Raw genomic sequence first — 17,404 nt, 5'->3', positions numbered from 1 at the left:
TTTTGATTCTCTTGAGAATCTCGAAATATACGTATTTTGTGGCATAAAAGGCCGTATTTTTTTTTACGATAACATAGAAGTTAGATTTTCAAGGAACTGTAGACCTGAGTATATGGTTTTAATTTCAACTCGATACTTCCACGCGTTCCCGAGATAAAGGGCCTTGACACTTTTGACAGACAGGCAGATGGACGGACGAACGGGCGGATGGCGGGTTCCGTTTTTTCCCTTAGAGGTACGGAACCCTAAAAATGCTACATATATAGTAAATATATATATTTTGATTAGCAGTTAAACAGATAAATATTGGTCGCACATCGTATTTTGTGACAATTTTCAAAGCTCGATGCAGATGGCGCTGCCGTGAAACGATTTTATAAGTGACAAACATACATGACATGACAGTACATCAATGTGTGGCACCTGTAAAATTCACGAGTGTTATACCGACACTCTTGGCGGCGCTGTACGTTGAACTAATTTAAAATACCTACTAATACGAGTAAACACATTTATTTCGGCTAAAATAGGAATTGCCAGCCTTGTGCTAGTAAACGGCCTTGCTTCTCTAGCCTGTTAATATTACACTCGGCCGACAATTCTTTTGTACCAATTAATCTACTAATTTACCACTTGGTCTAACTTATTTACTAGTCGTTGTTAACCTGTAATTACTGTTTGCCTCCCTTTCCAACGAATGTTGTTAGACAGAGAGTTGAACAGGAGTAAAAGGACATCAGCAAATGTAAGGGGCCATTGATTGATCAGTGCATCGGCCTCACAAAATGTTTTTGCGCCACGGTTATTGCACCCGGGGTCGATGGACAGTGCATGCACGCTGACCCAGTGCGGGTTAGGGACTTTACAAGGTCATTCGCAAATAGAAGTGCTGGAAAAATGTTTAGTACACGCAAATTCATTTTTTCAGACAATTTTTTTTTATTTGGTTTGGGTTATTTCGACTTAAGACTCACGAGGAAATAAAGAAAATAGCGTCCCCAGTTTCTCATACAAATTTTGGGTGTCGGTTTTTCATACAAATTGTGAGTGTAACGGGAGAAAACGTATGTGAAAATACGTCACAAACTTGTTAATTTTTTCGGACGCTTTGGAACGAAGGAACTTCGATAGGCGAAAAAAGTGCAAGCTTTTTCCATCTCAGCCCTCTTTTGTTTAAATTCTTTCTCGAGAATAAGTAGCCTAATTTCACCGACTTACGTATATCCTAATTATCCTATACTGGCGCAGTTGGCAAACAGCTGCATTGAAACAGGTGGTAACAGCGACCTGCCGATACGTGGTTGTTACTCAAGAATCTTCGGCATGTTTCAAGAAAAAGAAGAAATACGTCTAGTACATATTGAACAACATTTATAAAACGAAGCGACCAGCGAGAGAAAGGAGCACTACCTCAACAACTCTCAAACGTCTTCATATACCCTGTCTCTCCTCATTCCCAAAATTGGCTTGAGGCTGCATAGCCGGTCGATTGTAATCATCTCCTCCCGTCCCAGAGCGTGTCACTCCTCACAAATTGTGTCCCCTGGTATGAGCTAGTCCGGAGCAAGCATGTACTTGGCCAGGTGAGGCACCGTCTTGTCAAGAAAAGAACGTCTTAAAGGTCAGCAACTTATAACTCCTCTGGTGTTGCGAGTGTCCATGGGTGATGGTAGCTAACTGCTACCATAAGGCGTTTAGGCTGCTCGTTTGCCTATCATGTCTCTTCTACCTAGCTTTATCCCGGCCTTTGCTAGGGCCCGCTTTCCTACTTGCCTTCCTCCACTTTGCTTTGCATTCAACATACATCACCACATTTAACGTTTAGTCTGTGCGATCTGTCACGAAACAGTTCCGACTCATTGGTGTGGGGTCGGGTTCGAAGGTTCGAACTTACGACCTTATGTTTAGAAGACGCCTCACCGCTGGGCTACCAGCTTTTTTTACAACACCTATTCCCACTAATTTGTCATCAGAGGTAGACGATCGCGGCAAGGTCAAGTCAAGACGTCATGTTTTTTTGCCACTAATTATATTCTTTTTCGCTGGACACGTGACAAAAAACTGACAGGCATGCTTTCTGTAAGTTGATGAATCTGTTGAGTTAAAAATATGTCTGTTCATTTTATTTTGATATGGGATGGCGAAAACTGTTGGTGTGTTTAAACAAAACATTATACAGGTTTAATCACATCTACCTCTTTTTCGCGATATTAACCCTTTCACCGCCTCGGTCATAGACACACATCGGATTCTAGGGGGCAAAATAGGGACTGTACGGAGATCCTATATTGATGAACTCAATAATACATATCATATCTAAAATTTCTCCAAGTTTTATTTTAAAATTATAATTTATTGAACGTGTTCATGTGAATTTTTAATGGGATTTTCGAGACTTCATTCATCATCATTATTTTCTAACCTAGCGATCATATAAATGCTTTCTGTGATCTAGAACAGTTACAAAAGAAGCAAGCATGATCACTAGTATTAGGGTAAAGTGCTGATAATTTAATTTATCGATAAAGCAACTCCTTACTTATAGCCACCTAGAATCCCATGTCTGGTCATATATCTGAAAACGCAGTGAACCCTGGGGAATGCAACAGGGATGCATTTGGCAATCCGATTCAAACTCCTTTATTAACTTGAACCCCTACACAAGATGCACTTGCATCTCCACCCACCTCGTCTAGACATCACAGATGTCTGCTGCCCAGGCTGCTTCACAGATGTCTGCTCTCGTTAGTAGCAGATAGTCTCTGTAGAAAACCAGACACCTTGCGACACGGAACGGTTTTTTTTTTATGGCGGTATTTTTTGATAATTGGAAAAGAAAAATCAAAGCTGTCACATTACTTGCTTAACGATGTGATATAAAACAACAAATTCCATATAGTAATAGTACATTGTGCAACGAGGGGGGTAAATGAAATTCTGGATACGAGGGTGGTAATTCCCGACAACCGCAGTCTGGAGGGAATTAAAGACCCGCGTTACAAATAATGTTTTTCATCACACTTGCAAAGAAAAAACTAAATTTTAAGCGAAATAATTCTTGAATACGGTGACATATCAAACATTCGTCCGCCATTATGTAATTCTTGACAGGTTAGGCATCGAAGGCACAGACCTATTCAGCATTCAGCCACGATTGAAAATGATGTAAAAATATTTTTAACGGCTGTTAAATTAATCAAATTAAATAATTTTAAACATAAACAAAAATATTAAATTGTTAAGGTCAGTATTTTAAAAGTAAAACTCATTTATGCTACTTGGTTTGTATGAATAAGTGACATAGCTAATTAATGAAAAAAGCTATAACTCCCTAGGGAGTTATAGTTTTTTCATCATCCATAACTCCCGCGGGAACAAAATAGGTCTTTGTCCTTCAGTACACCTGCATGAAAAAAAAAATTATAGGACATTATTACACAAATTGACTAAGTCCCACAGTAAGCTCAATAAGGCTTGTGCTGAAATAAGATCTTTTTCGAGCAAGTGTGATGAAAAAATACTTTTCATTTCATTTGTAATGATCTAATGATATTTACTGCGCTGCGCTGTGCTTAAGAGGAAATCGGATGGCCGTTTCTCCATACAAATGTAGTCCCAATTTCATACAATTTTTTAAATGCTCCTAAGTCTTATAATAATTAAAAATTAGAAAAAATCAAACGTAGGGGCATAGCTGTGGTTGATATACAACTAATTGTGACAAAATATTTTCAATAATGTTAACATCCAGAGAGGATCCAGATCTATAGCAGAGCGCAACTGGGGAAGTACCTCCACCTTACAGAAAACCGCAGCCAAATAACACTAGACCCTGCTCATAGTGTTGTGTTCCTGCCGGTGAGTAAGGTTGCCAGAGCTCAACGAGGGGGGTGGGGTTAGGGTCTGTAACGCGCATGTAACTCCTCTGGAGTTGCAGGTGTACATAGGCTACGGAGACTGCTTACCATCAGGCAGGCCGTATGCTTGTTTGCCACCGACGTAGTATTAAAAAAAAAGGAAAATGAGGCCTTGTATGAAAAAACCGATTTCGCACGAGTCCTCCACTTTCGTCTGAAACGAAATCACAAATTATTAGTCTAATCCAATAGTCTTCCTCTTTTTGGTTCTGATCATATAGCTTACCATAAATCACATCTCTGTAAATACATTTTCCAATTCAAAACACTCCCTCTTTATTAACTTCTAAACGCAAGATGCACTTCCACTTGCACCTCCACCCACCTCGTCTAGACACAGGCCAGACTGCTGTCCAGGACTATGCTCTCAGTCTCAGTCGGGCACCAGACACCGTTCGTCGCGGACGAGTCTCACTTTGGGGACTTGTATATCCTGTTTATAAAGTGTATATAAGTCTTTAGTTTACAATAAAAAAAAAGAAAAAAAAAGTGTCGAGCCAAATATGTGGATCTTTTGAAATAGCAATTTTAATTCAGTGAAAATGATTGACAATGACAATTATTTTATTTTTAGTACTGAAATTCATAAATTATATAATGAAATAGAAATCAAAATTACTGAAGTCCGAGGCTGCAATTGAACCAGCGTCTTCCGCGAAATAACATTAAAAAATTCAGTCGAATTGAGAACTTCCTCCTTTTTTGAAGTCGGTTAAAAAGAATGCCGATGAAATGTATTTTGACAGCAGTACTTAAACAAAACACAGTGCTTCTTTATGTACTTACAAATCTATACAAAATAAAATGTTATAAAATAAATGAATTAATATTATAGGGACATTCTTACACAAATTGACCAAGTCCCACGGTAAGCTCAAGAAGGCTTGTATTGTGGGTACTCAGACAACGTTATATATAATAAATAATATAACAAATACTTAAATACATAGAAAACATCAGACTCAGGAACAAGGAGCCTGTGCTCATCACACAAATACATGCCCTTAACGGGGCTCGAATCCAGGACCATCGGCTTCTTAGGCAGGACAACCCACTAGGCCAGACCGGTCGTCAAATAAAAACAAAACAATTATGTACAATTAAATAAATACAAAACATATATTTATGTCCTTTTCGGTCGAAAGTTGCATGCTCTGCTTCCAAAAAGTACCTATGCTAATATTTAATATCAAAAGTTAAATTCCACTGCCAATAACATTGTGTTGACTATGTCAACAACACCCAGAAACATATTGCATATTTCATTATGCATTGCTACATCAAATAATCCACTTCACAAATTAATTGCACTTAATGATAATGTTTTGCAATCGCCAAATTGAGTCCGTATGGAGTTAACTGCACCTGTCATAGTAAATGAATTTGTATTTATATGTTTTTGACTAATTAATTTTTAATTCCTATTATCTACGTAGCTAGGTCTGCCAACCACTTAACTAAGGTGTTTGTTAAGTACAGTGACGTCAGAAAATATATATACGGACAAAGTGCCAAAAATATGTATGCACTACCTTAATATATGGGAAATAATACCTTAATATTTGGACCCGGGTACGTCGTTAAACTACGTCCAAAAGAAAGGTATGGGTATTGCGAATGTCATCTCGCTTTGTGTGGTAGGGCACAGCCAGTGGATGTCATTCCAGATGTAGAGCAGAGCCCAACTGGGGAAGTACCTCCTTACAGAAAACAGCAGCCAAATAACACTAGACCCTACTCATAGTGTTGTGCTCCTGCCGGTGAGTAAGGTTGCCAGAGCTCAACGAGAGGGGGCGGGTTTAGGGTCTGCAACGCGCATGTAACTCCTCTGGAGTTGCAGGCGTACATAGGCTACGGAGACTGCTTACCATCAGGCGGGCCGTATGCTTGTTTGCCACCGACGTAGTATTAAAAAAAATAAGGTCGTGTATACATAGTTTTGGCACATTGTCCGTATATATATTTTTCAGACATGACTGTCTAAGAAGTTATTTAAGTTTTCATTTGGTGGTTCATATGTAACTTATTTGTTTTCGGGTCCCTCTACACATAACTGCGCATTTATTGAAACATACATTTAAGATAAGATAAGAAGAATTTTATTAGCACAAAAATAACATAAATCATTATACATAAATTAATATACCTTTAAATGAGCAATTCTTGTATATATATATATATATATATATATATATATATATATATATTTCCGGGATCTCGGAAACGGCTCTAACGATTTTGCTGAAATTTGGTATATGGGGGTTTTTGGGGGTAAACAATCGATCTAGATTAGTCTTATGTTTGGGAAGACGCGTGTTTTTGAGTTTTCATGCGTTTTTCTTTCGACGCAGAATATGGTCGCTAATTTCGTATTGCCGGCCACTGTCCGTCTGGTCCAGCGGGTTAAGACGCGGACTGCTAAACGAGTGTTACGGGTTCGAATCTCGCCCGGTGACTAACTTTTGTTTTTTTTTTATATGTTCAAGTTTATATATAATTTTTTAATTTTTATTGTTTTAGACAAGTTTAATTTAGTAAAAAAAAATTAGTTAAGATTATCACCTATATACCACCATATTACAATAAATAGTTATAACCGAGCAAAGCTCGGTCGCCCAGGTACTTAATATTTAAAGTAACAGAAAATTGTGGTAATAGGTCTTCCTTCAGCTTGACACCACGAAGTGAGTCCTAATAAGGCACACTACGGAATTTCAACTTGGAATATATTCCGAGGCTCCCTTCCGAGCATTTCCAAGGGTCTACAGTATGGGGTTCTTCAAAAAAGGAGTGTTCAAGTTTTTAAAGAGTCGGCATCGCGCATGTTACACCTCTGGTTGCAGGCGTCCATAGGCTACGGTGACTGCTTACTATCAGGCGGGCCGTATCCTTGTTTGCCACCGACGTGGTATTAAAAAATGTTATGGGAGAAAACAGTAAGCAATTAAAAAAAAACCCATTCAAGATTTCCACTAAAATCGCGTACAATTTTCTCACGAACCTTCTGGGTTAATTAGATATCATGTCAGTATAAAATTTACAACACGCGTATATGATCTTTGAGTGTAACATTGAATAAACTAAAAACTCTTATTCTAGAAAAGTGTGAAGTCCCCACGATGTGGATTGAAATGCCTTGAAAAGTGCTTTAAATCGTTTTGATAAAGTATTATGATACTGAAAAATACTGTGATATTAATTTTAAAATGTTTTGCTTGTTTGGAACCAGTAAGTATGCCTTTTATGCACATTATTGGGGTATACCCCATTTCATTTACCATGACGGGATTCCACTTGAGATGGTCATTAGGCGTAAACAATCCAAGTAGTGACAACAAAAGATAGCCGGCAAACTGTTTTGGCGGCGTCGTGTCTTAAATGTAACTGTCCAGTCTTGATCCTTTTGTGTTATTTGACCACACGCTGGCTTTGAAGAGCAGAGCTCGTAAAGCGATTGTTAAACAATAAATCAACATTTTCTTAGTGCAGTTTCAAGTTGAATCCCGCCATGGTAAATGAAATGTGGTATAACTTCGAAAGCTGGATAATTTCGAATATCTAAAAAACTAGAAGCTAATGTAGCAACAGTAAGCAAAATGTTTAGTAAACGTTGCTTTTACGATTAGGGATGTCACGAATATTCGCATTCGTATGTACGAATATTCGCATCATTTTAAATATTCGCATCGACATTCGCTTTCGTATCAAATGGATCGAATATTTTGCGAATGAGAATGTGCGCAGGTCGTGTCCTGTCTCGTCCACTCACGTATGGGCAGTGAATGCAAACTGTTTTTAAGTAATGCATTTCTCAACACATAACATCCTGTTTTAAGGTTTTGTGTACTAACAGATTTTTTTCTAATTAGGATTTTTTCTAACAGATCATTTCTATTAATGATAATAATAAATATATATCCCTTACATTCGTTTTCGCATTCGCGAATGTGAAGAATGCGACATTCGTGACATTCCTACTTTTGATTTTATAGGTATTTGCCATTTTAAACTATCCCTCTACCGAAATGACCCCAATGCACTTATCGTTGAACGTTTTTTGAAGTCTGTAAACCAATCTAGCGTCGGGGGATAGTCTAGCCAGACCTAGGTCAACGCACAGACGACAAAGAGTCTAGCTGCTTGGGGTAGGTCGGACGCGAGGTGTGAGGATTTCTGGCAAGTTATGTAGTTAAATTGAGTTGGCTTATACAGATAAGTAGGGGTATTGTTTTTCCTGCGCCCTGTTAACCTGCTGCTACGACTTTTTGAAGGCTGAGAGAAAAAGTTTATTTGGCTCTCGAGGGCCTATCAGGAAAATATAAATATACAGTAGAACTTCGCTAATTCGATCGGCCAAAAAACCTGTCGTTGACGGATTCCAGTTTTCCGATCCGATAACATCACTGGTTTTGCAATTTTTTTATTTAATTTAAATGTCTTCTTTACATTTTTAAGACACTTTCTCTTTCATGGAAGAAACAAAGTTTAAGGACTAGTAACATTTCGTTTCATATTAACTTTTCTTAAACAATGTTTTAAATATGTCTATAACTATTCAGTAAAAAGGAAAAAGGTGTTATATTATATTATATATAATTAATAAAAATTTCTTTATATTTGAGCGTACTTGATAAAATATACTTAAGTTAAAGTCTTTGCTTTTTTTTCGCCAGTAATTAATTACATTTTTTGTGCGCATTTTTTCCAGTTTGGATTTTGCAACCCGGTTATACGTAACCGGTATACGAAACAATGACCCTAAAGGTTCGACCACACCGCTGCTCAATAAACCACGACGGTACGGAATCGCAGTCGCACCGTTTATTGCTTGCCAGCCACACCGCTGCTCAAGATACGCCGTAAATGTCACGATTTTATCGCATGACCTCCATTTAAATCGTAATGTTTACGGTACGTCAATGCGATTCCGCACCGTCAGCTTGTTTTGATCAGCGGTGTGAAGAGCATGCGATAAAAACGGTACGTTTACGGTGCGTCACCGTTTTTAAGCACCGGTGTGGTCGGACCTTTACTGTGCAATGGCTTTGACTTTGAACCACAGACCACAGTGAACATGGACCTAGTACGTCGCCTGAATTCATTATTTAAATTGTTTTATTACCACACAAAGGAGCTACTTAAGGTACACTTATCAAGATGGCGGCCAATTTGGCGACGATGTAGAGTGCATTGACTGGTCGTAATCTGAAATAGGGATGTCACGCATATTCACATTCGTATTTACGAATATTCGCATCATTTTAAATATTCACATCGACTTTCGTATTCGCATCAAATGAAGCAACTGTTTTGAGAATGCGAATGTGCGCAGGTCGTGTCCTGTCTCGTCGACTCGCGTATGGGCAGTGTGCCCAAACTGTTTTCAAGTAATGCATTTTGACCAGTAGACTGCATTTGTCAACACTATCCCGTTCTAAGGTTACATATGTTTTATGTACTAACAGATTTTTTTCTAATTAGGAATGATAATAACAACTAGAAATGCAACGAATAGTGGCTTGACCGAATACCGAATATTCGGCAGAGCCATCGGCCCAATAGCCGAATATTCGGCTAGCGGTTTTTTTTTGTATTATTTTTCTCATGACTTTGTACTATCTATGAATATAAATGTAGTCTGAAAGATTATACTGATCTCAATAATTGATTACTTGTAGTTTGTTAGGTACTACTCCTTTTACTCCTCGTTTACCGTTATCTCCGTGTTAACGTACTATTCGGTATCCGGCCGAATACTATGCCCCTATTCGGTATTCGGCCGAATAGAGAAATTGTGGCTGAATAGGCCAGATACCGAATAGTGGCCGAATATTCGTTGCATCTCTAATAACAACTACATATTCCCTAAGATTTGTATTCGCATCCGCACATTCGGATTCGCGAATGTGAAAAATGCGACATTCGTGACATCCCTTCTCTGAAACATTAAATAAATAATGAGCTGTTTTGCCTCAAGTTTTGTGTTTCAATATGGTAATGGTTGCTAAGTCTATTTCAAATAATAAGCGATTGATCGAATTGACGATGAAATGATTGAATTGACAATATTTTTTTTAGTTTTATCATTCTGTTATTTTAGAAGTTACAGGGGGGGGGGGGGACACACATTTTACCACTTTGGAAGTGTCTCTCGCGCATACTATTCAGTTTAGAAAAAAATGATATTAGGAACCTCAATATCATTTTTGAAGACCTATCCATAGATACGCCTCACGTATGGGAAATCCCCAAATTTATTTTTTATTTTTTTAATATTTTTGTGTGAAAATCTTAATGCGGTTCACAGAATACATCTACTTACCAACAGTATAGTTCTTATAGTTTCGGAAAAAAGTGGCTGTGATATACGGACGGACAGACAGACAGACATGACATGACGAATCCATAAGGGTTCCGTTTTTTGCCATTTGGTTACGGAACCCTAAAAACGGTTTATTCGACGAGCGACGCAACGGCCGGTCAGCCTGCCACGTAAACAATAAACATAGACACCGACATAGGAAGAAACCGGTTTTTATTGTTCTAAACCGGTTAATTTGACAACAACTGTCCCATAAAAAACCGGTTTAAAATAACGGTTTTTCGAGCGAAACCGAAATTAAAAGGTTTTGCGCCAAGGACATGATTCCGATTTGGAAATTTAACCGGTTTCTGAGCCTTGAGGTTGACTCAATTCACCTTTCATTTGCCCTTACTCGTACTTCTTTGTACCAAGTTCTGACTTCGAAATAGACACCAAGGCTGCGTATTGAACCTTTCATTAGATTGATTTATTAATAAACAGCCTAAATTTTATTTAACATTGCTGAAAAAGCAGCTCTTGAAGATGTCATGTTGTTGTCAATTTTGTGGCCTCATTTAAATAGTTTTGACAGAAAGTGAGGTTTAACGTGAACTATCAATCCAAAGACCTGTACCCCTAGTGTAAATTTGATCGACATCCTAACGTGACGAACGCGTTTGCGTTAAGGTGGTTCGACTAGGTTACCCAAAGCTTAAACCTCACTAGATGGCGCCACAATTGCAAATTTTGAGTTTTAATTTTTTTGTGGAGTAGTCTTGGTATTTCTATTCTGTAAATTATGTTTAGCGCACTCTTTAAATAAATATTGAACTATTACAACAAACATTGAACACTTCATTGTACAAAAACTACCCCTTAAGAGGAATTCCTAGTTGCGATTTTTCCATACAAACGCTCTCGACTGATTCCTCCCTGGATTTTTAACCTAGAGCAGTGATTTTTTCAAATAAGATCAATATCATCAATATCTGTGCCGCTATGTTTTGCTTTTTTGGATTATTTTATTTTGAAGAAAGATACAGTGCCTCGAAAATCGCAAAAACGGCTCAATTGAATTGGCTGTAAAAAAAGGCACTGTATACAAATATGACAAAAAATATCCAAAAAATCAAAACATAGCGGCATAGATTATTTCTTCCTCTTGCAATTTCCAAAATTTCATAATGATTAGTTGCGTTTTGGAGGAGGAAACAGTCGAGAGCGAAACCTCGATTTTTGAGTTTTTTGCGAGTGAATTTCGGTCCGAGCTGCAGTTGTCCTTATCGCACGAATTGGAGGCGGAGACAGTTTCTAAATATACATACACAGAAGGAATAGTGATGGGCATAACATCCTTATTAGGGATTGCAGAACCGGTACTGTTTTAAAGAACCGGGATTTCCCGGTACTTTCGGAACTGGTCTAATTATTTCATTATTTTAAATAAAACGACAGCATTTTGCGATTTGACCACCTTTCGTATTATAATTTAATAATCACATTTTCTTTTATTACGTACCTAGTAGGCAATTTTTTTTAGAAATATAGTATTTTACATTGCTCACACTTGTGCGTCACAAGTAAAAGATAACTACTTTGATGTTTGCCACTAGATAGCAAATTTAATGAAATTACATTGACGAGGGGATTTATATTTAAGTATCGCAGTCGTATTGTATAATCCGCCGTATTACATTACGGCTAGCCGATATCAAAATAAGGGCCATTTTGAAATGCGGCGGTTCAACGATTAAGGTAAGTATGTTGGGTAAATACCGGATGCGGGTGAAGAACGTAGGACATTCATTTCCCCCTAATTTGGCTTTATTTTTTAATGTTGGCAACATTGTGTAAGACGCCATTTCATTGCGCCTCGACTGTCAGTGTCCCGCGTCGCTCAGGGAGTCGGGCTTGTGCTATGTGCAATCACAGAGAGCAAGGTAAATTTCGCGAATTCTTTCTTCTATCCGATCTTCGCTCTGTAATTTATTTTGCGTATTGTGATGAAACTGTGTTTGTTTTTGTAATTGTGTTAACAGACCTAGCACTGCTGTAGACCGAGAGACCAGAAACAATCAGATCTTTACCTATTTAAAAAACAGCAGTGATTATCAAACTTTAAATTTTGTTCACTTTACCTACTGACCTTAATTATCACATTTATTGTTTTCTTGATCACACTTTCGTACCATTATTTTTATCCAGTACCACTACCAGCGCGAGGGTTACTGACAATGTAATTTTTTTTAATTTCCGCAACCCAAAGGTTGCCTTTTAGCGATAAGACCGCATGTTGTTTACCTGTGCTTATGTGTATGTTTTCTTTTGTATTGTTTTCTTTTATTGAGGTGTGCAATAAAGAGTATTTATATTGTATAGGGATGATGATACATGTTCAATTTTATAACAAAATCGAGTAAAATAGATAGCAAATGAGCAATTTCTCGCAATAAAGTACCTACACATACGGATGCATATGTAGATGTGCACGCATACATACATTGCTAGTTTCGGATACAAAATAGAGATAGGGCTTCGAAATTAACTTCCTTAAAATGCTTCAAGAGGGCTCTCTTTTCCTATATATTTACTTTACTCTTTACATACGATCCTTACATTTTATAAAAAAAAAGATTGTATATCAACTATATATATATATATATATATACATAATTGCAAAATTAAACCAACAAAATCGCAATTTTAATTATTTTCCATATTTCAAGATGGGCTCTCAGTGACCTTGACTTTTTTTAAAAACTACTTAGTCTTTTTGATTTCTAAGTTTGATTTTTATTTTTTTGGCGACCTTCATTAAAAATGACTGGGCACGATTATTTTTTATTTTGATTTTTGTCCCTCCTACTTAAGTACTTAATATCTTCCAGTACATTTCATTCAATAAACAATACATTTACACTTTCCCTAAACCTGTACAGTTCACGAAATCTTAAATTGTCAAAACTTCGCAACGTATCTATTATTTTAGTGTTTTTTTTTATTACTTCGGGTAAACCTTACAATAAGAGGTTTCTTAGCACATTGTTTACTTATCAAATTGCCTTATGACATAGGTATCAAAGTTTGAGAGCCACAATTTTACCAATTTTTGTATCAGGGTTAAGATCGGATACAAAAGGGTAGACACCGGACCTATTTCTTTGTGATACCTTATTCTCTTTCCATTAGAAGCAACTTTTTTTCACCATCCAATGTTCTCCCTTGATGGCAAAACACTCGTTACCCTAAAAAAAAGTATGTCTCATCTTTACACAGGTACAAAACTAAAACCGTTCTATATTGAAGATTACCAAAATTCAGGCCGAATCTACGGTTATTATTTAACGATTCGCTACGTACTTCAAGAATCTGTCACGTGTTGAGATCTCGAAAAAACATTTTTTCACGAGTTCTCTCAATTGGTCCCAAAATTGTCCGGCATTATCCCAACATACTTTACCCAGATTGTCATTGCGATACGTTCTTCAATAAGGCGGCCCAAGTTTAGCCCCATCGTACTACAAGTTAAATAGATTGTAGTTTAACCATAGGTATATTTATACCTACTTACAGAATTTCACAACACACCATGATCACTCCCAACTTACTGATACGGATAGGTACTGTCAAGTGTGAAAATATGGGTGTGCACATCTTACTCAAAAATATGTCCCATAGCATCTTATTCCAGTGTAATAAGAGCGTAGTACCATATTTATGAGACGATTCTTTCGATACATATTTTTGCACTTGACTGTACGACGACAACCGAAGCTGAGACATCATTCTTTTTTGCAGTTTTTACCTATATGGTAATTAATATCAATCAATCAATCAATCATTTATTATTTCGTTATCATAGGTATAAAATACATTTAGTACAGGTGATAGGGTGTTTGGTATTAGGGTGTAATAGATACAGTATAATATAAAAATGAAAAACAATATTACGTGGTAAGTAACAACAAAAACAACTTGCGTCGGGCAGCGCAGAATAAATTCCGTCTGGCTCGCGGGCGATGTCGACGGAACGGCGCGCAATGAGCGAGCGCACGAGTCTCGCGTCTGTGTGCGCGCACTCACACTTAGATAGCTCCGGCTCCCGCCCACCGCAGCGCGACAGAAACATAGCTTCAAAAATTCGATATTTGAAAAGTTGCTCAGCTAGGAATTGCTCTTAATGTCGACAGAATGTTTCTTGACTCTATTTCTAAGTATCACTCACACATTCAAACAGTCTTACTGGGATCCTTGTAGTAGACAATTTGGCACAGCGGGAGTAGGCTTCAATAGCGTTGCGGTATGTACGTGGAAATACATGCAAGAGGATGTGGGTTCGAGACTCATTAAAATTTTTTTTGTTATCAGTATTATCAAGTACCTATTATTAATAAATTATTTTATGAGAAATATGAGCGTTTTCCATAAAAATATTAAAAATCTGATTCTCACACATCATGATATTTTTGGGTTCTTCCAACTCAGAATCACTAGCATAATCAATCCTCGTGCTAAAAAACCCCGAAAATTTGTATTGAAATTTTAGTTTTACATTGAAATTTCTTTCACACTAAAATGTCACGTAATGGTATGGATATTTTAGGATATCTTTTTTTAATGCTAGGGTGGAGAAGATTCTAAGTAGAATGAACCTAAGAAAGTCCAAATTTGTAAGTCAGATTTTCCGGTATTTTTTTCAAAAAAAAAAAAAACGCTGTTTTGTTCTAAAATTCAAGCAATCCCTTACTGCCCAGCCTTTAAAAAAGTAAGTAATATTTTACAGTAGAATTAAAAAAAATTTTTTACGATACATTTAATTAAATTACAGTGAGTTACAAAATTGGATGGCCTTCTATTCTATTTATAACCATTATAAAAAGAAATGAGATATTTACCATGTTTGTTTATATTATTGGTTTCCCGATATTTTGACACAACTAGAAGTTTCACACAATGCCTAGAGATAGAAAATTATTTATTTATTTTATTTATTGTCAATTTCATTCAACGGATCACATCATATCCAATTTATGTGTTTATGTATTGCATTGTTTTCTACCTAGTTGGTTATTAAATTCTGTTACTGCAATAATCTTTATCTACATAAAATATACCAACGAAAGTTTAATAAAGTATATATTAAAATGAAGTACACAAAATCAGGAATTACATATGACAATATCATTCAAAATTGCCTCCTCTGGCTTTGACACAGGCCCTCAAACGACGAGGCCAGTCATCAATAGCGGCACGCACGATTGTCATGTCTAATTCCGTCACTGTCTTAACTATGGCCCGCTTGAGGGAGTTAAGATTTGTGTGGGGTTTAGCACAGGCTTTCTCCTCAATAACCTGCTATATGGCATAATCCAGGGGGTTAAGGTCCGGGCTGGAGGACGGCCAGTCTTCGTGGGCAATAAAGTCAATTTTGTTCCTTCGAAACCAGGCTTGAGTTGTTTTTGCCTTATGTGCAGGAGCTGAGTCCTGTTCAAAGATCCATGGCTGGTTTTGAAATAGGGTGTGGATTAAGGGCTTCACTATTGGTTCAAGAACGGTTTCCAGTTTCCGGTTTTCACACCTTTTTCACAGAAATGAATCTGTGTTAGCCCTGAGTATGACACACCCAAAATCATATTTGGCGGGTGCCGACATTTGTGCAACGCAATAGGGTTGTTTCCATCTACAAATCTTAGAGCATAATTGTATCCCAAAAAAATCTTTTGGATTATAAGAACATGTTAAACTACTTTTAGGGGACCTGTAATGACCATATTTTTGTAAATATTGAATTTAAAATATCTTTTGGCACACGTCACGTGACCAAGCCCGAAACGTCATTGAAGATTCTGATGACGTCACAACTCTCGGATTGACACTGTTGACAGTTAGGCGATTAACAACAAATGACAAATATCAGTTGACAGTTCGTATCTTCTACGTGTGTATGTAGTTATGTGTCAAACCATAAACTGTGACGTCACACAATTTTCAAAGAGCGTTTTGGGCGCGAAAGCATCTGTCAAAATATATTTTGTTAATTTAACATATTTAAAGCCGTTTTTAGTATAAAAGCTGAATTTTAAGGCAACTTTTAGTTGATATAGAAAGTAATACAAGCGTTTCAAGAATTTGGAATACGATTCTCTTTTAGGCCCTAATTCATTATAGATACGACGAGATAAGCGTTAGTTGTGGTATATAATTATAGCTCACAAATCCACCACATTATGTCATTTTTTATTTTTTCGGTAGCATTTGTTTTAACGGAAATAAAGAGGTTGCAAATCGAGTAACAGAACTTCAGAACAGATATCATTTGATATTTACCAGTCGCTTTTCGGTGAAGGAAAACATCGTGAGGAAACTGGACTAATCCCAACAAGGCTTAGTTTTACCCTCTGGGTTGGAAGGTCAGATGGCAGTGGCTTTCGTAAAAACTAGTGCCTACGCCAAATCTTGGGATTAGTTGTCAAAGCGGACCCCAAGCTCCATTGAGCCGTGGCAATATGCTGGGACAACGCTAGGAAGAAAGAAAGAAATCGAGTAACAGAACTTAGTAACCAACTAGGTATAATAGTTATGATGTAAATGTCCATATCATGTTGGAGTCATATATGTATTAGCCAACTAATTATTCAAGATCAATACACTTAGCTCCCTTAGGTATTCGCCTAAGTACAATCTCGGGCAAAATTGAGTTTTATAAAAGTGAACTAGTTTCTAGGTCATATTTTCTATGAATTGGTCATTTTTGTAGACTCCAATTTACAGTTACACTTTTCCTGGTTTTTCGCTGACCAGAATATCGATGATTTTTGTAATTTGATTTAGACGTTGCTATCATTTTCAATCCAAAAACACATAAAATCACAATTCACAACATGCGGCAGCGTTGTTTTCTATCAAGTACCTCAAGCACCAGGGCGGCTACCGGGAAAATCGAAATTCGTCAATTTCGGGCATTTTTCTCTGTCACTCTAATTACGTCTTAGTGAGAGTAAAAGAGAAAGATCCCCGCAATTTGCGAATTTAGGTATTCGCGGTGGCCCCCAGGTCCTGTCAAGTTTCAGCAGTGTTGCCAGGTGAGCGGAAGAGAATTATCGTACTTGAGTGTCAATATTATTGTACCGTTGAAAAAATATCGTACGCCAATCAAAAAGGCAGCCCCTAAAAATGTCTTGCA

The 17,404-nt window shown here is 37.2% G+C and overlaps 1 protein-coding gene across 2 annotated transcripts in view; it reads left to right on the top strand.

Moving 5' to 3' along the window:
- LOC133532004 (protein Atossa) overlaps positions 1–17,404 on the top strand; it is a 94,181-nt gene that overhangs the window by 14,555 nt on the left and 62,222 nt on the right. Inside the window, exon 1 of one of the 2 annotated variants that reach the window (XM_061870479.1) lies at positions 7,109–7,145. The exons of the other annotated variant lie outside the window; for it this stretch is intronic. Coding sequence (XP_061726463.1) covers positions 7,124–7,145 — 22 coding nt within the window. The 5' untranslated portion in view covers positions 7,109–7,123. Of the gene's footprint in view, positions 1–7,108; positions 7,146–17,404 lie in introns of those variants that run through there. 2 annotated transcript variants of the gene reach the window in all.

The sequence above is a fragment of the Cydia pomonella genome, chromosome 26 (assembly GCF_033807575.1).
Source record: "Cydia pomonella isolate Wapato2018A chromosome 26, ilCydPomo1, whole genome shotgun sequence".
Classification (NCBI taxonomy): Eukaryota; Metazoa; Arthropoda; class Insecta; order Lepidoptera; family Tortricidae; genus Cydia; species Cydia pomonella.
The sequence above is the reverse complement of the archived record's forward strand: the minus strand, read 5'-3'. Positions and strand labels throughout refer to the sequence as shown.